The 25,060-nt window shown below is 38.8% G+C and overlaps 2 protein-coding genes across 16 annotated transcripts in view; one reads left to right on the forward strand and one right to left on the reverse strand.

The window, feature by feature from the left end:
• CREB1 (cAMP responsive element binding protein 1) overlaps nt 1–14,536 on the forward strand; it is a 61,120-nt gene extending 46,584 nt beyond the window's left edge. For 7 of the 8 annotated variants that reach the window (XM_042949915.1, XM_042949918.1, XM_042949914.1 and 4 more), the window contains one exon: nt 8,259–14,536. In XM_042949915.1, coding sequence (XP_042805849.1) covers nt 8,259–8,403 — 145 coding nt within the window. In that variant the 3' untranslated portion in view covers nt 8,404–14,536. The remainder of the gene's footprint in view (nt 1–8,258) is intronic. The other variant, XR_006205664.1, reaches the window with a different exon arrangement.
• The window catches only part of METTL21A (methyltransferase 21A, HSPA lysine), a 60,187-nt gene that overhangs the window by 26,048 nt on the left and 9,079 nt on the right, over nt 1–25,060 (reverse strand). For 5 of the 8 annotated variants that reach the window (XM_042949923.1, XM_042949922.1, XM_042949920.1 and 2 more), the window contains exon 4: nt 20,058–21,264. The exons of 1 other annotated variant lie outside the window; for it this stretch is intronic. In XM_042949923.1, the coding sequence (XP_042805857.1) occupies nt 20,867–21,264 (398 nt within the window). In that variant the 3' untranslated portion in view covers nt 20,058–20,866. Of the gene's footprint in view, nt 1–19,559; nt 21,265–25,060 lie in introns of those variants that run through there. 2 more of the 8 variants (XM_042949925.1, XM_042949926.1) reach the window with 2 other exon arrangements.

Consider the following 25,060-nt stretch of genomic DNA (forward strand, 5'->3'; position numbering starts at 1 on the left):
CTTTCTCTTTTGACTTTCATGGCCTTGTCACTTTTGAAGAGTAGTGGTCAGGTTTCTTTTAGAATATCCCTCGGTTTGGGTGGGCTTATGTGACATTTTCTTACAGACTGAGGTAATGGATTTGGAGGGATAATACCACAGAGGTGTAACGTGCCTTTCTTGTCATACTGTATTGAGGTAGCGCATACCAGTATGACTTGTTAGTGGTCGTGATGTTAACTTTGATTCCTTGGTTAAAGTGGGGTCCAGGTGTCTCCTGCAGAGTTACCATTTTTCTAGTTTTACACTCTATTCCTTAGAAGCAAATCACTAAATCTAGCCCACATTCAAAGAGAGATGAAAGTCAAAAAGGAGAATATCAAAGAATTTATGGTCATAGGCAAAAAACCACCATAGTAATTGGTATATTTGAGGGGAGAGACTTGAAGGCTGTGCAGATACCTTATTTCTCTTTAAAGTTTTGCCCATTAATTTTAGTATTCACTAGTGATATTCAGATGAGGGTTTTTCTATTTCCCCTGTCCCTAATACATTTATTAACTGGAATTCTTTTATAAGGAAAATCTGTCCCTTCTTCCCTACTTACTTATATGTATAAATAAATATATTGTGGATACTTACTTTATAATTCGCACTATAACTTAATACTATTTATTTGTTATGTTCAGATTATTCCAGCTTTGACTTTTGGGAGCTCTTGCAAGTTGGTTTCCTTTTATCCTTTTGACATGTCCCCTTTTTTTTAAACATGTCCTTATTGTCTGACACTACAAGATTGTCCAGATTCAGCTTCTTATTTGTGTGTTCCCTGCCTTAGCCTTGGAACTAACCATTTCTTCCTAAGTTCCTTTTATTGGAAAATGGTACATAGAAGTCAAGAAGAGGGCATCACATATGCTCTTTGCTACCAGGTATCGCACTTCTGGGCCCTCTCAAAAGGTGGTGTCACTAAATATGTATGTGTACTAGCCGATGTATGCACACATCTAAATTTCTGTGTTTGTATATTACTAAAATAAATATGAATTCATACTAGCTTCTCTGACTCTGATCTATAGCCACAGGGTTCATTTTAGTCTTCTCCACTTTGCTTATTTATAACTTCTTTCTCTGACCAGAAACTTGGCTTCCCATTAAGTATATTTACACACTTAAGTGTAGTATACACTTAAAATAGTTACTGAATTGCTAACTTGTACATCCATGAGAAACAGATTCACCAATTACAATACAGTATGTGCAGTTCTTTTTGTTCTTAGCCTTAAAGTACCAGTGTTTTCAAAGCTATTGAGTTGGGTCTCTTCCTTTTTTCTTTACCTTCTTCAGTGAGGTTATATCACACTTGTAGTATGGTTAGATTTGTCATCATCTTCATTCATTTCTGGGATTGCATGTAGTTTACTTTTTATCTTCTGTTGGTTTTCACAGATGTATGGTACCAGGTTTCTACCCCCACAGTGCCTTACAGAACTGTTATACCATCCTAGAAAGAATCCCATGTAATACCCACATGGTAATCCTCTTCTACCCCCTTTCCCATACCCTCAAAACCACTGAACTATTTTCTATCCTTTGGATTTTGCTTTTTCCAGAATCTCATATAAATGGAATCATACAGTGTGTAGCCTTTAGGATCTGGCTTCTTTGACTTGGCAGAATGCATTCAAGATTCATTGATTATCTTGCGTGGATCAGTAGTTGGTTTTACCCCTGGTACTGCCTCGTATGATTTTACTGTGGTTTGTTTGTCCATTGACCTTGACGTTCATCATAGTTTCCAGTTTTGGAGCATTATGAATGAAGTTACTATAAATATATACAGGTGTTAATATGAACTTTCAGTTCACTTGAGTAAATATCTAGGAGTGGGCTGGCCAGCTGGAATGGTAAGTGTATATCTAACTTTACAAGAAACTGCCAGATTGTTTTCCAAAGTGGCTGTATCATTTGGCATTCCCACCAGCAGTGTTTGAGAGTTCTACTTTTGATCTCTATTCAGTGTTACAATGTATGTTTTACGTTTAGGTCTATGATCCCTATTGAGTTAACTTTTGTATAAGGTGTGAGGTGTATCAAGATTCATGTTTTGTGTGTGGACATCCATTTGTTCCAGCATCAGTTGTTAAAAAGATTATCCTTTGTTGAACTCCCGTTGTACTTTTGTCAAAAATCATGTATCTGTATTTGTGTGGGTCTGTTTCTGGCTAGCTTGTTTCATTGGTCTTTGTGTTTATGCTTTCACTGATGCCATGCTGTCTTGATTAGTGTAGTTCATAGTAAGTTTTGAATTTGATAATGTGAGTCCTCCAACTTTGCTCTTTTACAGAATTGCTTGGACTATTCTCTTTCCTTTGCATTTTCAAAGTATGTATCTTCCATTCTATGAATACAATTACATTTTTTAGCATATAGATCCTACATACATTTTGTTACATTTATAACTAAATACTTCTGGATTTTTGGTTTTGGTTTTCTTGATGGATATAGAAGACTAGTAGGGATTTGATTCCTAATATTGAAAATCTGTGGTTTTTCTCTCCCTCTCCCTCCTTCCCTCTCCCTCTGTCTCTCTCTCTTTCTCTCTCTGTCTCTCTCTCACACACACACACACACACAAACACACACACTTACTTGGTTAGTCTGGCTAGAAATTTATAAATTATTAAAAACAGACTATGAGGATTTGACCCATGGGTCACAGGTTGCTAACTATGGTCTAACCCAAGTAAAAGACAAACCAGATTAAAAAACCAAGACTTAACTATACATTATTTATAAGAATCTCCTTTCAAATATAAAGCATAGGTAGATTGGAAGGAAAGGGGTAGAATAGGGTAGGCCATGCAAATAGCAACCTAAAGGAAGTTGAACATTGTCAGGGATAAAGGACATTGTATAATGATAAAATTATTATCATTATAGGCCTCTAATAATAATATCATTATTATCATAGGCCTCTAATTCTACTAGAGTAGGTGTATGTTCCTAACAATTTTAACATATAGTAGGCCAGGGCTGATGACACTAAACAGAGAATTGAACAAATCTGTAATCATAGTTGAAAACTTCAGCATTCTTTTCTTCAATAATGATAGAAAATAAAGATACAACCTGAATGACATCAACCAGTTGTACCTATTTGGCATTTTTATGACACTTGTTAATCTGAAAGAATAGAAATAGAGGTGCCTGGGTGGCTCAGTCGAGTCAGCATCTGACTCGATCTTGGCTCGGGTCATGGTCTCATGGTTTGTAAGTTTGAGCTCTCTGTTGGGCTCTGCACTGATGGTGGAGAGCCTGCTTGGGATTCTGTCTCTGCCCCTCTCCTACTTGCTGTCTCTTTCTCTCCCTCGAAATAAATAAATACTTTTTTTTTTTTTTTTTTTAAAAAGAGTAGAAATAATATAAAGTATGTGCTTGGCCCATAAAACATCTGGGAATATCCCCAGTTGTGTGGAAATTAAGTATCAAACATTTCTAAATCTATAGGTCAAAAGGAAGTCTTAAAGGAAATATTTTGAACTAAGTGCAAATTAAAAAACAACAAAAATTTGTGGGATACAGTTCAGTCAGGGCTTAGGGGGAAATTTGTATCCTTAAACACTTAACATTAGAAAAGAATCCTCTGTGTCAGGCAGGGGTTGGCAAACTGCACCTCATTGCCTGTTTTTATAAACTTTTATTGAGGGGCATCTGGGTAGCTTAGTCGGTTAAGTGTCCAACTTTAGATCTTGGTTCAGGTCATGATCTCACAGTTTGTGAGTTTGAGCCGTGCATCAGGCTTTGTGCTGGCGGTGCGGAGCCTGGTTGGGATTGATATTCTCTCTCTCTCTCTCTCTCTCTCTCTCTCTCTCTCTCTCAAATAAATTTACAAGGAAACTTAAAAAAAAGTTTTATTTGGAACACAGCCATGTTCATTCAATTATGTGTTACCCACGGCTGCTTCCATGCTACAACAGCAGTAGTTGTGACAGAGTCCATTTGGTCCAAAAAGCCAAAAAAATGTTTGCCAACCTAACTTCTAGCTTAAGAAACTGGGGGGAAAAAGAGCAAATTAAAATCAATAAAACTGAAGAGAAAACCAATAGAGGAAAATCAGCGAAACAAAAAATTGGTTGTTAAAAAAGAAAAAGTACAATTGATAAACTTCTTTGAAGATAAAAGAAAAAAAAATCAGGTAGTTTGGAATTATTGAAGATGCTGAAAATGGAAAGAATAAGTGAGACAGAATAAGAGTATCATATGGAGGCAAAGAATTAGGTCAGTGAATGGAGGAGGATGTTGAGACACATTATGTGAAAGAACTTTTTTCTAAAAATATGCCTATCACATCAATTTCAGAATCTATAAGCCATCTGTTTGCATGAATGCTTAAACTCCTAAAATCCTGTTTCTCTACTGGAAGAAACATTCAGTGGTCAATTTAATCTTCACACTGTGTCAGACCAATCCACTGGGAGAACCCTATCACTTTCTTCTGTTTTTTAAAAAATATTTAGCTAGAAATTTTTGAGAAGCTTTAAGAAGCATTCTCCGAGCTAAGGATTTCTTTAAAATTTTTATTTAAAGCTCATTTGTATTTTGTATTCTACTCCAAAATACAGTAATGCTTATTTTAACATGAAAATGCTTGCCACCCCTCTGACCCGTTAATCAAAATTGGTGCTTTAGAATGACATGCCACGTTTATTCCCTGATTTTGCAAACTCCTTAATACGAACCTAACAGTCCTGGTTGGAGGCATCTTGATTAGTCCTGTTTTTAAAAAACAGAGGAAGAGGGGCGCCTGGGTGGCTCAGTCGGTTAAGCGGCCAACTTCAGCCCAGGTCATGATCTCGCAGTCCGTGAGTTCGAGCCCCGAATTGGGCTCTGTGCTAACAGCTCAGAGCCTGGAGCATGTTTCAGATTCTGTGTCTCCCTCTCTCTGACCCTCCCCCGTTCATGCTCTGTCTCTCTCTGTCTCAAAAATAAATAAACGTTAAAAAAAAAAAAAAGATGAAGAAACAGTTCTTGCATGGGACCTATTGGAAGCTACTCAACTAGTTAGTTTCAAAGCCAGAATCTGAACCCAATATTTCTGATTTTCAGTTTAGGATTCTTGCTAATATGTCATACTGTATCCAAATTTGTATCCAAATTTGTTTATTTTAAACCGTGCCTAACTTGAGCCTAACTTGAGCATTGTTCTGCAAGACTGTGTGTTACTTGAAATTTATTTGGTATCTTCCCGCCGCCCCCCACAAAAAAAGTATTGTATACTCACGTTCAGTTTAGGACATGCTAGTTAGAATTGCTCTTTGAAGAGTCTCAATTGACATTAGTATATGGAAAGGATCAGAAGTCTTAGATGAAAGAAAGTTAATTTTCGTAGCCCAGTGTTCTTTTTTTTTTTTAGAATCCTAGTCTAATCTTTCACAACACTGTAGTATACTGATTTTTGTACGACAAAGTTAGGAGATACTAACCTATAGGATCATGTTAGTTTAGCTTTTGGAAACTAGCATGTAGATATAGCATTCCTATGAGCATTTGTGGACTGTAAATTCTCAGATGATGGAGAAGGAGAAAGCAAGGAAAACAAGATGAGTCAGCCCTGGATAAAATGAGATTTGTAAATGTGTATATACATAATACAGGCTTTCTCTTTGTTAGAATTTACCCCATACACAGAACATCCAGCCTGACCTCTGAATCAAGCCCACTGTGACCCTTTAGATCACTCTTGGCCTCGTAGCACTTCTCGACTTGTGATCTCCATCATGCATTTGAATGTTGGGCCATTTTTCACTTCTTTCCAAAAAAATTTTCACCAGTGGTACAGTGATGCAGTGGATCATATATTGTCTGTATCTGTCATGGATAATACATCATCAGGTGCAGCTTTTTTTATTCCAAAAGTCAGCTTGCTCCTTTTTTCTGAACCAGTAGGCTATGTGGGCACGAAGACATTAGAGTTCTCTAGAAACAGTCATTGCTAACACATATGTGGTAGCATTTAGGAAATGCCAGCCACCATTTCATGCACTTTTTACAGATTAACTCCTTAATCCTCATAAAACTTTTGAAGTAGGTAATATTACCTGTTTTACAGTCTGGTAACTAAAGTTAAATAATTTGCTTGTGGCCATGTAATTGGTAAGAAGTAACCACTTAAACCTAAGAACCGGACACTGAAGATAATACTGCTCCTAAGTACTGCCACTGCTGTAAATGAGTGATTAGAAATTGCTGCTTTTTTCCATTGTTTAAAGACTTAGGACCGTTCTGCTTTCAACTCTTGGTTCACTTAGTCATAAGGACCTACCTCATGCCAGTCCTAGTGACTGAGCATATAATATATGGTCCTTACTCACATAGAGTTAAAAGAAGAGTTTGTTTACTAGTTTAGCCTTCATAGCTTGCTAAAAAATATTTTATTCTTAGTGTTAAATTTTTTTTAGTAATTTTTTAATTGTGGTAAAAAATTTAAAATTTACCATCTTAACCATTTAAAAAAAAATTTTTTTTTTTTTTAACGTTTATTTATTTTTGAGACAGAGAGAGACAGAGCATGAACAGGGGAGGATCAGAGAGAGAGGGAGACACAGAATCTGAAACAGGCTCCAGGCTCTGAGCGGTCAGCACAGAGCCCGACACGGGGCTCGAACTCACGGACCGTGAGATCATGACCTGAGCCGAAGTCGGACACTTAACCGACTGAGCCACCCAGGCGCCCCATCTTAACCATTTTTAAGTATACAGTTCAGTAGTGTTAAATATGTACACAGTGTTGTGCAACAGATCTCCAGAACTTTTTTGCCTTGCAAAACTGAACCTCTGTTAAAAGCAGCTTCCCTCCTTTTCCCCTTCTGTGAGTCTTTGGCAGTCACCACTCTACTATCTGTTTTTATGAGTTTGACTACTTTAGATACTTGAAATAAGTGGAATCCACAGTTGTCCTTTTCGTGACTGGCTTATTTTGCTGCATTATGTCCTCAAAGTTCATCCACATTGTAGTGTGGGATGGTATGTCCTTCCTTTTAAGGCAGAATAATATTCCATTGTATGTGTACCACATTTTTTCAGTGTATCCGTCTGTTGATGAGTACTTGGGTTGCCTCTGCATGTTGACTATTATGAATAATGCTGTTATGGATGGAGGCTTGCCCATATCTCTTTAATATCCTGTCCTGTGTTCTTTGGATATATATCCAAAAGTAGGATTTTTGGATCACAAGGTAATCCTATTTTTAGTTTTTTAAGGAATCACTGTAGTGTTTCCTGTAGTGGCTGGGCAATTTTACATTCCACCAGCAGTGCACAGGGTTCAAATTTCTTCTCATCCTTGTCAACCCTCGCTATTTTCTGTTTAAGTTTTTGTTTTTTAAATAGTAGCCATCCTAATGGATGTGAGGTGGTATCTCATTGTGGTTTTGATTTGTAAGTTGTAAAACTTCTTGATTATATCCTGGATATTAACTCCCTGTTAGATATATATATGATTTGCAAATATCTTCTCCCAATTCATAGGTTGCCTTTTCACTCTGTTGATTGTGCCCTTTCATGAACAGAATTTTTTAAGTTTGATGTGACCCAATTTGTTTATTTTTGCTTTTGTTGTCTATGCTTTTGGTGGCATAGCCAAGAAAGCGCTGCCAAATCCAGTGTCTTGAAGCTTTTCTTCTGTGTTTTCTTCTAGAAGTTTTATAGTTTTAGGTCTTACATTTAGATCTTCAATCCATTTTCAATTAGTTTTTGTACGTGGCATAATTAAGGGTCCAACTTCATTCTCTTGCATGTGGATATACAGTGTTCTCAACATCATTTGTGGAAGAGACTCATGTTAGATTGTTGTTGTCTTTTTTTAATGCCCTGAAATGATGAGTTTGTGAGAATTTTCTGTTCAATTTACGATGTTTTGCACACTGATGTTTAGCTTTGGTATTTTCTTAGTTATTGATATTTATAGAATTTCAAGTTTTATAGGTATGAGGCAGATCCTGTCAATAACCAGTGATATAATTTTAAGTGATCATTCAGCCCTTTGGGTGGTTTGTGGGGTTTTCACATTCGGGGTCCTTTTTTTAAATCAAACATCTATGGTATATTAAAATGTTACATGAGGCAATTTCCAAGTCCTTCTGTGTAGTTTTTTCAAATGCCTAATGTATATTAAAATATTTGTTGCTTTGAGCTAAATATCTAAAAGCATTCTAAGCCAAAATAAGTGATATAGAAATAAATGTTGCATAATTTTTCCTGTCCTCCTTTGCTCCTAGGGAAGCAGCACGAGAGTGTCGTAGAAAGAAGAAAGAATATGTGAAATGTTTAGAAAACAGAGTGGCAGTGCTTGAAAACCAAAATAAGACTCTCATTGAGGAGCTAAAAGCACTTAAGGACCTTTACTGCCACAAATCAGATTAATTTGGGATTTAAATTTCACCTGTCATGGTGGAAAAGGACTGGCTTGGCCTCAAGCAGAAAGACAAAATAAACATTTTATTTTCTAAACATTTCTTTTTTTCTATGCGCAAAACTGCCTGAAAGCAACTACAGAATTTCATTCATTTGTGCTTTTGCATTAAACTGTGAATGTTCCAACACCTGCCTCCACGTCTCCCCTCAAGAAATTTTCAGCACCAGGAATCATGAAGAGACTTCTGCTTTTCATCCCCCACCCTCTTCAAGAAGTAATAATTTGTTTACTTGTAAATTGATGGGGGAAATGAGGAAAAGAAAATCTTTTTTTAAATGATTTCAAGGTTTGTGCTGAGCTCCTTGATTGCCTTAGGGACAGAATTACCCCAGCCTCTTGAGCTGAAGTAATGTGTGGGCCGCATGCATAAAGTAAGTAAGGTGCAATGAAGAAGTGTTGATTGCCAAATTGACGTGTTTTCACATTTTCATTGTGAATTATGTAAAATTGCAAAGAGATATACCCTCTAAAAAAGAGTTTTAGTGTGGTGTTGAAGAAATTAAGAATGAATTCGAAGTGCTTTCTATGTACATTCTCTTCTTCAATACTGACAACTTGTCCTTGACCTTCTGTATTAACTGTAGCTCTTCCGTAGGGCAGTTGTTGCTTCTTATTTCAGTTCTGTATGTGTTCAACATTCTTGAATACATTAAAAGAAGTAACCAACTGAATGAAAAAGCATGGTATTTGAATTTTAAATTAAACTGAAGTAAATAAAAGTACAAAGCTTGTTTTAGTTAGTACTAAATTCTTAGTAAAAAGATGCTCATTAGTAAACCAGCCCCTTGAGTTACGTAACAAGGTTTTTAAATAAATGTTTTTGTCATCGCCTTCAAAAATACTTATGTCACTCATTTACTTAAAAAGATATTTCTAATTAAACTGTTCCCATTTGCACTTACACTATACCACCAACAGGAAAGCCTTCAAGATGTTAAATAAAACAAAGTGATATATTTGTTTATAAAATGTTGTGTTGTAGAAAAATACTGATTTTAAATCTTTTCCATATTAACATACTTTAACAGAGTATCCTTAGTGAATTTTTTAATGAAAGTGTAAGGATATAGTTATAAAAAGTACAGTATTAGATGTACACAAGGAGAGTTATTTTCTTCAGACACATTTGAATGACTGCTGTACTACAATATTTGGATTGTCATTCTTACAAAACTTTTTTTTTTTTTTTTTTTTTTTTTTTGGTTTTCTCCTAAAAAGGATAGTTGTGCTTGAGCTTTCCAATATGCTGTATAGCCTTTGTTGTTCTGCAAAGGAGCTACCTGTTTTAACCCCTGACTATACCAGTCTGTATTTATATGTATCATACATTGTTTCCAATACTACTTCTAATTATTAATTACTCATTCACTAAGCTTGATAAATCTTTACAAAAGTTACCCTTTAAAAAAATAGGACTAAGGTGGATTTTAAAAATTGGAGACTGACATAATGTTAGATATAATTTCTCATTTGAAAAGGTTATTCCTTTTAAAAGAAGAGTGTAGAAAATTAATGTTTTATATTTAGTCATGGGTTATTTTTAAAAGTTTGTTAATGTATTAACAAAATATACAGATGTGGGTGTTAATTGTTGGGTCCCGTTTGAAAAATAAGGTTTTTAATTAATATTTGTTAATGGTTTATTTTTGTTTGTAACAAACCATTGTCTCTTTTCAAGGATGAACAGAGTTTATGAAGGAGCATCATTCTAAGAATTGAGTGATGTAGTCTTATATTTGGACAATTCACCAGATTCTCAAGAAGGCTTTCAAACGACTGTAAAGTTTGATGTTTATCCTGCTGAGCTAATGGGGAAAGTTGTAGCATAAAAATTATTTGTATACCAGCATAGATGTGTCATTTTCCAAAACTTCAGCAGAAACCAAGCAAAGTGACAAATCTTTTCACAAACTAGAATTCTTTCTTAATGAGTCAAAATGTTTTGAATGTCATAAACTTTATAAATGAAAATTGCCTAGTATTTAGCAAGTTGTATTCTCCAAAGTAAAATGTTTCCAAAAGTTGAGACATTCTGTTTAGTTAGAAAAGTTGGTGGTCCTCTTAGTCCCTGATGAATCAAGGCAGTCACATCCATATTAGCTGGTTGAATTTGTAAGTTTTTACAAACACCAGGTCCTTTGTACCTTGAGGATGATTGCACTGGTTTGAAGTCAGTTACTTAATGGTGAGGTAAGAAATATATTCTGTTGCTAAATCTGTTTTAGACCCATAAAGAGACTTGAAAATTTCAGTTTATACAGATAGAAATTAAGCATCTTTTGTGCAGACTTTTTTTTTTTTTAACAAGAATTGGAAAAAAGGTGTTTGTTTTTAAGCATGCAACTTTGAGAATCTTTATTAAGGAAATGACATAATTTAAAAAAAAAGTCTTGTAGCCAAGAACATATATGGCCACATTACCAGTAATAAATGTTTTTTTCTCTTCATATTGGCCAAAAGGGAATGAAAATGTCATCATAGGAATCTGTACATATGCTACTGATTTGCCTAGAAAATAGCAAGTTTGGTATCGCTTACTTTGCAAATATAGGGCCATGTGGCACTTTTATCTATAGGACAGATTAACTCTAATAAAATGAAGTGGGAGGGGTTTATTTTTGATATATTACTCTTACGAGTTTTCAAACTTTGATAGTGTTTAGCTGAAAAGTGGTTTAGAAAGGGCTAGATCCAATGTGTCCACCTTATTAAAAAACTGATATCAGATCTAATTTTAATTTCATTCTTTTCAAACTCAAGTACCATATTGGCAACCATCATATTGTCATAGGTGCTCTGTTCGTTTAGATATTATTGGGGGGGGGGGGGAAATGGCATTTGTATAATATATGTGTACATATATATAAATACATACAGTATATAATCTGAAGCTCTGAGAGCTCCTAAGTCAGGAATGCTGAGTATTATAGTATATTGAGGTCAGATGAAATTTTACATCTTTGCGTGTTCTGTTGCATCCCGTTTGGTAGTTTCTTGGACTGCATTACTCCAGCACTCATGATTGATTTTTGTCTTCTAATTTTCTTCCAAGTATTTTATTTTTACTGTTTGTTTTCTTTGGCTTGATACTTTTATGTACGTTACTAGTCACTTGAAAACTCCCCCGCCCCCCAAAGTATTTGGTTTTTATGCTTTGTCTCTGGCAGCTATAACAGTGGTAAGAACATTTTGCAGATAGCTTCTAAAAGGTACCACTGATTTTTCAAAACTCATCCTGGGGGAGGAATTTGGGTGTTTTCATTTGAGCAGGGATTTTTTTCAGAAAAATGTGTTTTGATGGTAGGTCAGCAGCAGTGCTAGAATCTGAAAGCACAATACCAGTCAGGCAGGCTGTCCGATCAGAAGTCATCTGGCTGAAGTTTATCTCTGTCTCTCAGGCCTAATCCCTACTATCATTTTGACCACTTGGGGTGACATGTGGAATCATACAAAGGCTTAGGAAGAAACAACCAGTGTGTTTAAACCAGGATGCTTTTACTTACTTGAAGTGACTTCAATCTAGATTTCTTCTTTACATTTTAAAAATGTTTTTAATTTTGTGATCAGCAACAGTCAATTTATTAGCATAAATTGGTCTCTTTATTTCGAAGATCAAAAAGTCTGCTTCATTTTGCAGGATTAAATAAGGCGAATATAAAGTTATGATTTTTGAATTAAAGTGGGTTTTTAGAACAGTCATTACACACCTTTTCAGTTATTTGTAAGAGGCTTCATTTTGTTGCCTTTTTGGCTCTGAAAACTTTTGGTATGCTGTTTCCCGTTGACCTGATACAAAAGTTGTATATTTATTTGGATTATATTTACATTATATTCTTTGTAAATGTTTGGTGTAACTTGCACTTTTAAAAAATGACCCTGTTGGGTGTTAGCAACTTGAGAAAAGTTCCCTCATCAATTGATTGTCAACTGGCTTTTTATGTCTTTTTCCTCTCTTCAAATCATGTGACTTTTTTAAATGGAAAATTTCATTAAAATATTTTAGCACCTAAAGGCTAGCCTTATAAATAGCTGTGAAAGAAAAGTAACAGGAAATTAGATTTGACTAGCCCAGTTAATTAAAAGATGAGTTTGAACCCAATGGGATTCTTTTACATCATGGATAAAGATAGAAGGAAAAGCAACTGGAGTAAATTGATACTTATTTTCAATTTTAAATGAGACTCTGTTCCCATTCCAACATTAGTGTTGTCTATAGGGTGCCAAGATATCCATCAATTTATCTAGAACAGTAAAATAGTTTTCAAGGCAGTTAATTACCATCATCATGGAGACCACATGGAATGATTTGACTGAGGTTTTTTTCACTTTAAATTGGCTTTGTTACCATCAAACACCTAAATCGGACTGAGGTCCGGTGAGAAGGGAAAGCGCAACGCGCTTTGGTAAGCTGCCTGGAGGTGAAGAGTCGAGGGATACATTTGCTCACTCTTGTACAAAGCACAACTAGAACTTTTGTTGGATGGTTTGCCTACATCTTGAATACTTTTAATGTTGATACGTTGACTTTTTTTAAGTTGACTGCACAGTCACTGTATGTACTAGGAACTGGTTTCCTTGACTTTCTCGAATCAATGGCTAGGAGAGGCACTAATCCCTGAGGGGTTGAACATATCATGAAGCTGAGTCAGTATGGAAGAATTTCAAATAAATCAAACAGGGTGCTGAAGTTCCATCTGTCTCATATGCTTCTGATAAGTTCGTACTGATTAGTGAATGTAGCTTAAGCCTTTGTATGTGTCCTCAGGGGGGCAAACTCTAAGAGGGACCAGATAACGTTTGAGTGGAGGGATTATATTTCAGGTGTTTTAGCTTGAAATTTATTTTTTAAAAAAATAAAAATAGAAAAAAAAAAAAAATAGAACAAAGCCTGTGAAGATGATATAAACAGGCAGAGTTGTTTTAGCACAGAGAGAAAATATTGACCTGTCTGCATTCTGGTACTGTGGGTGCAGGTCCTAGCTGGGTATATAACCTGATACATTTTTAATTATTCTCACCAGCAAGTAAAAGGAAAATGAACAATCTTTGGGAAATGTCTTTGAAAAGGGGCAAATGGTAGGAAAATCAGATTTTACCTCCTTTATACAGGCATTATGTGATACTTGCCTACAGAAGTATGGGCGTTTCCAAGCTTCCGAGGAGCATCTCAGAAATGTAAGAGTCAATCTGAGATAGTTGAAAAATTGGTAGGGAAGGAAGAAAATCCCTGCAAATAGTAATCTTATGTTAGTTGGCCAAGTGAAATGATCTATCTTTGTGTTTGGGAGGTTTTATTTTCTTACGTTTTTAAAATTGAATTGGTAAATGCTTTATAGACATATTTTTATCCAGGTGCCACTCCAATTTGTGTATGTAATAAAAATTATTTATATTAAAAGTGGGAAATAATTTGTCACCATTGTTCTGTGAGTATGGATTTATGGAGGGGTGGCAAAGAGGAGTGCTAGTTAGCAGTTTTCCATGTAGAGTCGTCCCCAACTGATTTGTCCACATGTCACTTGTCCTCCCCACCCAAAAAAGGAATTATTTCTAACCTAGATGTATCACTTGAGACTTTTTAGAAACAAAATAATCAGGGAAGTTTCTAGAGAGAAAGATGGTGTTTTTGTTTTTGTTTTAATTTTTCCTTGAGGATTGGGGTAAAGAATACCTCCCCCCAAAACTATCAGCACAAAACAGGGTATCGATTTTTAACTCTGATGTTACTATTGGAGTTGAATATTAAGTAAATATAATGAGGGAAATACATTTCTAATAAAATTCCCTACATTCTAGAAACATCCCTGTTTTAATTTTTTTACCTAAATCTTTTTGTGCTCTATCTGTGTAAAGAGAGAAAATGTACTGAGTTATAATGCATTTTATTAACACTATGTACATAGTAGCTGCTTTGTGTTCAGAATGGTAGCAATTGCTTTGTATATTAAAGTGATCCTTGTGAATTTGTGAAATATTGTCAGAAAGTGCTTTTTCTTACTGTAATCTTTGTGGTATCAACTGTCCTAATGCCCTTTTTACACACATTTATGTGCAGTCACATAAACATGCTTTTAAAAACTCTGTAAGTCTCTTTTTTGGGGATGGGATCTCTCGATTTTGGTTTCTGCCAGTAGTGTTAAGCTGTATTTTCTGGGACTTCAGTTTATTACTTTTGTTAAATGAGCAAAGTTTATGTTAGAATATATCACAAGCTTGTGTTGCACGGCAACGGAAAACTAATTTGAGAAACCAGAACATATCTTCAGTTATTTAATTTTACTGTATTCCTCATTTTTAGCACAAGATTTCTTTGTTCAGAAAGATTGAACAGTGCCTATTTGAAGATGTGGAGATGTTACCGCCCTATTGAGAAAACCAATGGAGACATATGACCAGCTGTCTCCAGTGTCAGAAAATACATGTTTTAATTGGAAGAACAATGAGAATAGCTAACTTGTCAGGCCCCCTTGTAATTCTAAAGTTCTGTGATCATAGGAAATGGGAGGAGGTGTGGTTAATCTGCTCTTTGCTTAAAGCATAATAAAAGATTCTCTCCTGTTGATTTAATTTCTGAAAATAAGCAGTTGCATTTATCCTAAGGTACTTTTTTAAAAAATTGCCATGACGTATTTATTAAGCTTGTTACACCTGCTATTGTATTGAAGGAATTGCACACATTTTATTCTTTCTCTTCTACAAAGTGTGACTACTTAAGGTGATTGTACAAGCAGACATTTTTGAGAGTGAAAGGGTGACATTAATAGGGACAACAGGTGTAAACCAGGATTGTGCTGAGCAAATCGGGACCTTTAGTCACCCTCCTTGTAACCCGTGTCCAGGTGCTTGAGCCTCCAATAAAAGGATAGAGTGCCTCTCTTTATCCATACCTTTGTGGTTACTTGCTTATTTCACCAATAGTTGAGCACTAAGAAGTACCTGTCCTCAGGAAGCTCTAGGACACAGCCGAAGAAACCATTCTAAGACGTTCACACAATTTTAGCTCTGGTGCTACACTCTCCTATTTGTCATCTCCACTCAGATTGCAAAACAGAACCTCTCATTTCTCCTCTAAATCCGTTCATCTCTCAGCTGGCTTTTTCCATCTTGTAAATGATGCCACTATTCCACTACGCTGCTTAAGGCAAAATCCCAGAAAACCACTGCCTTAGTGTTACCTTCCACTGTGCATTTTTCATTTCTCCACATCTTTCTTTCGCATATTGACCAAACTGGGGCTTAGGATTCTGATGAGGTCCTAACAAGTGAAGAGGAAAGGTATTTCCAGGCACTGCAATGCTATTTTTTGCTATTTTTTTTAAAATTGAGGTACAATTCACATAACAACATTGACCATTTTTAAGTGAATAATTCGGTAGCACTTAGTGCCTTCTCAACGTTGTGCTAGCTACCACCAACTGCATATCTAGGTCCAAATCGTCACTCCAAAATCAAACCTTCCATCTATTAAAGAGTTACTATTTTCCCCTCCCTCTATCCCCAGGCAACCATGAATCTGCTTTCCATTTCTATAGTTACCTATTGTTTCTTATGTACAGGATCCTATGTGACCTTTTGTGCCTGGCTTCTTTCACTTAGCATGTTTTTGAGGTGCCTCAAAATCATTTATCAGTACTTCATTCCTTATGGCTGAATAATCCGTCATATATGCCACAGTTTATTCATTTATCCACTGATGGACATTGGGATATTTCCGCTATTTGGCTTTTGTGAATATGCCGCTATGAACATTCACGTGCAGGTATTGGAGTCCCTGCTTTCAGTTCTTCTGAATACATACCCAGGAGTGGAATTGCTAGGCCATATGGTAGTTCTATGTTTACTTTCTAAGGAACTGCCAAATTTCTCCTGAGCTGCCGCACCACTTTACATTCCTGCCAATGATGATTGATACGTGAGTGTCCCAATTTCTCCGTGCGCTGACCAACGTTGGTTTTAATTATGCCCCTCTTTACAGGTGTGAAGAGCTAGCTCGTTGTCAATCGTATTTGCAACTCTAACGCTTAACGATGTCGCGTATCATCATGTGTCTGTGGTTATTTGGAGGATAACCAGAATGCTCAGAATGTCTGTTCAAGTCCTTTGCTCATTTTTTAATGGTGTTTTTTGTTGTTGTTGAGTTTTATGAGTTTCTTACATATTCTGGATACCAGAGCCTCACCAGGTAGTACGATTTGTCATTATTTTCTCCCATTCTCTTAAGTTTTCGTTTCACTTTCTCGATAGTGTCCTCATTTTTTAACTTCGTTTCCTTAAGTAGTATGTACGTTTGGAAAATAGGACAAATGGGGAAGCAGTAAAAAGCAGTTTCTTGTGTATCCTTTTAGAGACAATCTGTGCATATACATGCAAATGTAATGTCTATTCTCTCCTCTCTCCCCTTTTTACATAAATGGTACTTTTTCACTGAATGTGTCTTGACAGTTCTATTTCAGTTTATGTACATCTGCCTCAGTCTTTCTAACGGATGTGTGGTATCCCATTGTGTAGATGTATCATAGTTTAACAAGCACCCTCTTTTGTGAACATGTAGGTTGTTACTTTTGACTCTTCCAGATACACACAAGTCAGTATAAATAGAAGCCAGTTTATCTTTACGATAGATACTGAGAAGTGGGAATGTTTATTAAGTATGGTTTTCATATTTGAAGTTTGCTTCCTAAGCATTAATAATTTGCTAACTTAATAAAAAGATCATGTTGGTATTTTTTTAATGTCAAGCTTTATAGTGTATGTAATTTTTAGGAGTTAGAAGTGGCAGAGCCAGCCTCAACACAAGGTTTTGTAGCAGATAGGCCCCCCTTTCACACCTCTGTTATAGGGATTTCCCCTCTACCACAGAAACAGTTCTCAGGTAGGAAACTTAATTTTTCAGCATACCACGTCTTCTAGTGTTAAGTTTTAACACTTCCTGGCTGTAGAAAGAAAAGCATAATATGATTGAAGATTGGAAAGAAACGTCAGAGCTAACAAATCCTCAATTTTCAAAGTCACAAAAAAAGAACGGAGTTCTGCCCTGATTTCATGCAGTTCTTGTCAGTTTCTCTTTTTCCCAGAACAAGGCTCTCCCTACTCACTGCAACATGTTGCCTCGTTCTTGTTAAAGACCTTGAAAATGTTACTTTTCGGGGCATCTGGATGACTCAGGGTTAAGCCTCTGACTCTGGCTCGGGTCATGATCCCATGGTTTGTGGGTTCAAGCCCCGCGTCGGGCCAGCTACTATCAGCGTGAGCCCAATTCAGATTCTCTGCCCCTCCCGCCCTACTCCCCCATTCGCCCTCTCAGAAATAAATATTAAAAATTTAAATTAAAAAAAAAGAATGCTGCTTATGTCTAGGTAGAGGTTCTGGGGTAGCAGTACAATTATGACCATGTCTCTGACACAAAAATAAATCACAGGACTATTTCACCAACTATGATGTCAGGCCCCATGCTGGTATATTAAAAAGTGGTTTTTAAAATTACTTTAAAATTTTTATCTTGAGAGAGAGAGAGAGGGTGGGCAAGAGGGGCAGAGAGGATCTCAAGCAGGCTCCACAGAGTGGAGCCCAACATAGGGCTCAATCCCACAACCCAAGGGTCATGACCTGAGCTGAAATCAAGAGTCAGACACTCAACCAACTGAGCCACCCAGGTGCCCCTCTTCCTGATTTAAAAACTGCTATCTTGGGGCAGCTGGGTGGCTCAATCAGTTGAGCGTCAGGGACTTCGGCTCAGGTCATGATCGTGGCTTTGAGCCCCGCATCAGGCTCTGTACTTACAGCTCTGAGCCTGGAGCCTGCTTCGGATTCTGTGTCTCCCTCTCTCTGCCCCTCCCCTGCTCACACTCGGTCTCTCTCAAAAATAAATGAACATTAAAAAAAATAAGTAATCTGCACAGGGAATGACAGCGTACTTTATAGTGGTAGTTCTAAGAACCTGACGTCCTACATATATTTTAACATAGCATCTTGGCACCAGTATTTGATCTTAATTGTGGGAAAAGTCACTGGAGAACTAAGAGTTCTAAAACTGAGCAGTGTGAAAATCAATGCTTAGCATATAGTTGGTTTAGACTAGGTTTCTATCCTTGAGGATAAGACAGGCACACTTAGAATACACGTTCCTGAGGTCAATCCTTTAACATAAGAGAAAGCCATCACAGCTTTCCTGACATTTATAGCGGACACTGTGGCATACTATCCAGATATAACGTCTACCCCCAGCCCCATCCCTCACCCCCACACACCCATTAAGCACTCACTTCCCCAGCTTCTGGCAATGTTGGAGGATGGCTCTCAGCTGAGTTCTCTCCAGGTCTTTTCTTCATCCTGAGGGTATGCCCCTTAGATCACATGACTAATCTATGCAGGGATATAAAACCCTGCCCTCTTGGCTTAGTATGGCCCAGCTACAGGGCCATCCTAGCTCTCGTTTCTGAGGACTCCTGACTGCATCCCAGCCTAATTCCCCCCTATTTCCCAATCCTACTACTTTTACTACCTCAGAGATGTCGATCTTGAAATCATTCCCATTTAAACTTTCTACACCCTAATGTCCATCTCTGAGTGTATTTCCCCAGGGAACTTGGCCTGAGACAACACTTTAAACTCAAAGCCAAAAAAAATCATTTGATTTTTCACTTAAACACCAAACTATTCCTGTTGAATTTTTCTTACCTTTTATTGACATCTATTAAGACAAGAAAAAAAATTACCTTCAACCTTTTCTGACCCTCAATGTTTTATGAACATGCAACACCACCAATTAATGCTTCGTTCACTCGGTAGAGCACCCAGACATCTTGAAGTTTTCCATCCCCACCCAAAACCACTTTAATGTCTGTTCTGCAAAGTCAGGGATATTAAAGGAGCTGAACCCCAATTAAAATACTCATTTCGAAGAACATACCTGAGTGGGGGACCGGCCTTTCATTTCATTACAGTGTTGATACTGCGGGGCTTGTGTTTTACTTGTTTTAAAAGACCTTCCATGTTCATAGCACAGTATTGGCGTTTTACGGATTTGCTGGACTATGGATATTTCTATGTCACGTGCATTTATCAAAATTGTGTTGAACCTGTACGTCACAGAATGCTCAGAACGTTTAATTCATAATTCATCTTTATTAAAAGTAAAACCTCTAAAATATATGTAGAAAATAATGTATTGGGTATTTTCACATCCAAGGTAGTCATTAAAAGGTTAAGAGGAAGGAGGTCTTGTTTCCGATGATTTACAAAGATCTATCTCCAGTACCCTCGACCATACTGAGATTTTAATTCTTGTCATCTGAATTTGTTTAAACTGTTAAGCTTTTACATTGCTTAAAAAAAAAGGGGGGGTGTGTGTGAGAGAGACAGAGAGAGAGAGACTTCATTCATAAAGTCCGTCAAAGATAATCATAAAACAATGTAGCAGTCATTTAACCCAAATACCAGTACCCTCTAAATGGAATGCAGTTTTTCATTCAGTGAATATTTGGCCCTGAGACACTGGCTGCTGGGACGCAGCCCTGGAGGAGGCACCAGTCCTGGCCCCCAGAAGCTCCCCATCTTCTGGGGAATCCAGACATGGAATAAGCAATTACAAGCACAACGTGGAAGGAGCTTCTCGGGGAGCTAACCTCCCATGAAGGGGTGAGATTTCCAACTGTTTTCAACGTCATCTTATGCATTATACGAAGGAGGGGAAAGCCTAGGAAAGAAATACAAACACAACATCTGAGAAAGGGGAGTGCCAGGGGAAAACTACAGCTATTGAAGACGACACCCCAGGCACAGCACATGGTGGTTTCAAGACGTAGCTCAACTTTTAGTTTTACTTCATTTGTTTGTGTGCCTAAATCGGAAATTAAGCCAAAAAGCATGAAACGAGACCTCAGGGAACTCATATCCTCATCTCAAGTAACCAAAAGTAATACTTAAAACCTAAATGGGGCAGACAAAAGATTTCAAGAGCATCAACAGCTCAGGGAATATACATTAAGCCTCTTGCTTTATATTCAGAAAATTAGAAAACTGGGCTCAACATGTATCTCAGAATGTATTTAATAGAACTTGCATGGGTTAGCCTCACCGAAACAAGCTCACTGCTTTGAAGGCCCTTTTATACCAGCCCTTCATTCTATCACCAGTGAAAATTTTCACCAAGAGGGGGCAGTATGGGATACAGATATCTCATACATTCCTTTAACGCTAGTTGGACTTTTCAAAGTAAAATAGGACTATGAAGTCACAGCAGTGGGACAAAGTGCCACTTTGTTTTCAAACGGCACATGTGCTTTGTCCCTTGGGAACCTTTGGTTGGTTAGACTTTTTGTTCAGGAGCCATTTCATCAAATGTGGTTCGATTCCCAGGCTAAGACCTTCACCGACACACTCAATAACAACATTCCTAAAAATTACAGCCAACTAGAAGTCCTCCCTCTGGTTTCTCTTCTGTGCTTTGTAAATATGTACGTCTTTGTCAGGATCGTAGTGAACCTTAGTCACAGTAAACTGCCTCTCCAGCATCGCCAAGAAGTCGTTATCTCGTTCATAGCGAATTCGGCAAGCTAAAAGAATCACGGAGCGGTTGCTACAGAGATGTTCCAAAGTCTGAAGAAGATCTGTGAATGTTTCTTCTAAATATATGATATCAGCTCCAAGTATCAGGTCAAATTCTCCAGGTGAATAACTCCCCAAATTTTGTCCCCAAGTCAGCTCCTTAACAACAGCTTTGGGTTGGATATGGGCAGGTAAGTTGGCTTGAACATTTGATTTAAGAAATTCTAATGCTACTTTTCGATCCGTGATAGTCACATGAGCACCTAGAATGTGGGACAGAGAGAGAGAGTCATGTGCACATCAATACAACTAACAGGTAGGGGTGTCAAGTCAAGCGGGGGGTGGGAGGGGGAGTGTCTCTAATATTCCACCTGAAATCCAGAAGCTCATGCCCTTCAGGGATGGCTGCAAACGATCAGAAAATGACCAGCAGCTCCTCTGCACCGCTTACTGGTAAAAGTGAACTTTGGATTTGCCCCTCTGACACATCTGTTTGCTAAGTTGTGCCTCTGAAGTGCAGAGCCCCCCAGTGACCCTACACTGAAGCTTCTGGATTCTGCAGGTGGAACTGGCCCACCTCCCACAGGTATCTACCACTACATTTTATTCATTAGCTCATGATCTTCGAGTCAGTAGACCTGAAGGTAAAATGGAATCCACAAAAGAAAAATCTAGGAGCAAATGATTATAAAGACAACAAGATACCAAAAACAGGGAAAGGCTACTTTCTCAGGTCTAAGCTTTAACAAGAATCAAGGAGGGATTAATTGGCTATTAAGAAATCCCAGTCCACATCTCCTTATGCTGTTAGGAAGCAGCCAACCTGTATGTATTTAAGTTATATATATATATATACATGTATGTATATACACGTAAGTTATATACATATATGTATGTATGTACACATATATATGTATATATTTTGAAAAGTGGTTAAACCTAGAAATTCCTAGATTGTACTAAATTACCGTAGGTTAAAACGTGAGATCATGTTTACTAAATGCTGAGTTCCTGCATGCATACGGCAAAGGAGGCAGTATTTCATCAACGTTTCTCACGAGTTGTTTACCATGAACTAAATGTTTGCCGGGAACCAATACGGCTGGGAGAAGACCGAACTGTAGTCACCCTGACAGCAGTGAAGCAACTAGCTAAGGCCGGCCCTGAAGTACCTCATCTGCGCTGCAGGAACCGTATGCATAATCCCGTTCAGCTCTGACTTTGTAACTTCTGAAATTTAACGTAATTTCCATTCTTTCAGAAGATTCTCGCTTCCGTGCCTTCTGTAGTTTGTGACCTTCGTGGGTCACGCCCCCACGGGGTTCCACACCGGCTACGGCAAGCACCCCCTCAGCGGCAGCTGGTGGAATTCAATCTGACGTTTACAGTGCTCCGTGTGACCCTGACAAAGGTGCTCCGGTTGTTGGACTTTACAAGCACGCACCTACCGCGTTGACCATTCTGGCCGAGCAGCGCGCTGCCTCAAGGAGAAGAACGCAGAGTCACTTCCGGTCTCCCCCCACAGTCAAGCTCACAGACAGCCTTTTCCTGGTTTGACTTAGAAATTTATGTCTGGATTTCGTAACAACGGTCTGTATTTGCTGGCAATACTGGAGTGATCTAGTCTTTTGTAGATCACCTTGGTGTTCATTTGAATACTTTTTGCACGTAGACCTTTCCGACGCCTGTCTCGGAGGGTTTCTGAGGTTCTGAGGCTACTTCTAATCTGCTAGGTGTTCCACGAGTTTCGGTAGGACCTTGATGCGACTTGGCCACTCCTCTATCAACTGCATAAATATCCAAGTGGCTGCTAGCGACCACAGGACAAAAACCCCTACCTCAGAGCTTAGATTCAAGTGAAGAGACAGGCAATAAGAGGTGTTTTTGAAGTCAGAATGACCAGTACGTTAGTTGGAGATACTCACTAGGGCAAAAATAAAGCAGGAAAGAGAGACAGATGTCCAGAGGTAAGGAAAGCGGGTGGGACATTGCAGACTGAATAAGGGAAGGCCTCACCCAGACAGTGACTTAGGCGAAGTGCATCACAGGAGGGGCAGTATCCCCAGCAGGCAGAAGAGCAGGTACACAGGCCCGCGGTGGGCAGGCCAGGGCAGCCAGAATGGTAGGAACGAGTGCAGGAGGGACAAAGCAGAAGATGAGGCCAAAGGAGTAACAGGCAGGAGGCAGACCACCGAGGGCCGCACACGTCAGGTTTCAGAAAGGCTTTGGCTATTTTCTGAGAGGAGAAGCTAATGGAGAGTGCTGAGCGGAAGCGCCAATGAGGTTAGACTTTAACAGACTTTCTAGCAGTAGGGCCAGGCCGGAAGCAAGGGGCCTTGTGACGAGGCCCCCACAGTGACCCAGGTGAAGGAGGCTGGTGGTGTGCCCCTTTGCTGTAACCACGCCACGCACCCACCCCGGGGCCAGCTCCCAAATACGCCCACCCAAGAGCAGCCAACCCTGACTCTGCCGGGAAGCTCTTCCTTACCACCCACTCACGTTTCGTCACCCAGACGACCGTCCCTGAACACGGCAGCCCTGCCTGTGGTTTCCTTTTGGGTGTTTGTTTACGGAGAGGAGCACAGGGATGTCTTAAGTGTCTTTTAATCTATCAGTTTCCCTACAATCTTTTGTTTCCCCTTTCAGTTTGGGGAAGAAACAAATCATTTGTCCTGTAGTTTCCCACAATCTGGATTTCACCGACCGTGCCATTTTATATAGTTTAGTCTGTTCCTCTCTCCTCTGTATCTCCCGTAAATTTGACTTTTTTGAGCAAGGCTATTTCAGAGGTGGTGATATGTTCTTCATCAAGGGGTATGTAGTACCTGGTAAGCTGTATTTCTGTGACGTGAACAGGCATGAATACCCAATGTCCAGATCTTTAATTCACTACATTCCTTTTGCATTTGTTTGTTGAGAAATTTCTATAAAGGATAGTTTCTTTCGATTATAGTTTGTTACTCATTTTGTATAGGAACTGAATAGGAAAGGCAGGATAAATTTTGCTCCTCCCTCCCCTTTTATAAACTGGACTCCAAAGCAGCCTCCAGAGATGACTGATGAGGTTTATTCTGTTGTTGTATCATCAACTCACGGATTAAACATATTTGATATATTTGGATCCAGTGCCATTATCAATATTGACGTTCAAATACTGCCAGCAGACTTTTGACACAACCCCATGTTGTCCTTGTTAGCCTCCTTGCTATCTGGTGGGACAAGATATCCCAGGTTCATCTTACACATTTCCCGCTACAGAAAATACATTTCTGTTAGACATCGTCAAAACTTTTTGTTTTGGGTACCTGGGTGGCTCAGTCCTTAAGCATCTGACTTCAGCTCATGGTTCCTGAGTTCAAGTCCCACATTGGGTGAGCTTAAGCCCCACTTCGGGTGAACTCGAGCCCTGCTTTTCTCCCTCTCTCTCTCTGCCCCTCACTCACTTGCACCTCTCTCTCTCAAAAAAATGTTGTTGTTGTTTTCTGTTTTCAGATGGGAGCCAGCCAGTTTGCAGGCTTATGGGAAGGGTCAGGCAGAAAGAGGGAAGAAAAGTGACAGTGTGTGTGTGTGGAGGGGGCGGGGGGGGGGGGGGGGGGGGGAGGGGCTGGCTGCGAGCACATCAGGAGCAAAGGCAGAGACTGTGGGGCACAGCAGGGCTGGAGGCAGTGAGGGAGATACAGAAGTTCTCTTCTGACCGCATCAGTCTCCTCAGTGAAATGAGAAGATGCGTCTCTGGCTGGGAGCGTGGATGGAGGAAGAGGGTGGGAGGAGGCTGGCAGAGTAGGAGAGGAAGCACAGTAGCATCCACTGCCCCCCCCCCACTTCCCCTCCCCCCCCCCCAACATTCCTGGATCCTCAAGGTGAAGAGAGACCCGGCAGCAGCCACATTCGGCTGCACAGCCACAGGCCTGGAACAAGCAGAGGGCCGCCCTTCGCCTGGAGGTTAGCCTACAGGAGAAGCGGGAAGGGCAGAGCCCCCACGACTGAAGACGGGAGGAAATGCCCCCCCTGGGAGGTTCACAAGGTGTTCAGACAGGTGCCCTCCAAGGCAAGGCTGAC

The sequence above is a fragment of the Panthera leo genome, chromosome C1, assembly GCF_018350215.1.
Source record: "Panthera leo isolate Ple1 chromosome C1, P.leo_Ple1_pat1.1, whole genome shotgun sequence".
Taxonomy (NCBI): domain Eukaryota; kingdom Metazoa; phylum Chordata; class Mammalia; order Carnivora; family Felidae; genus Panthera; species Panthera leo.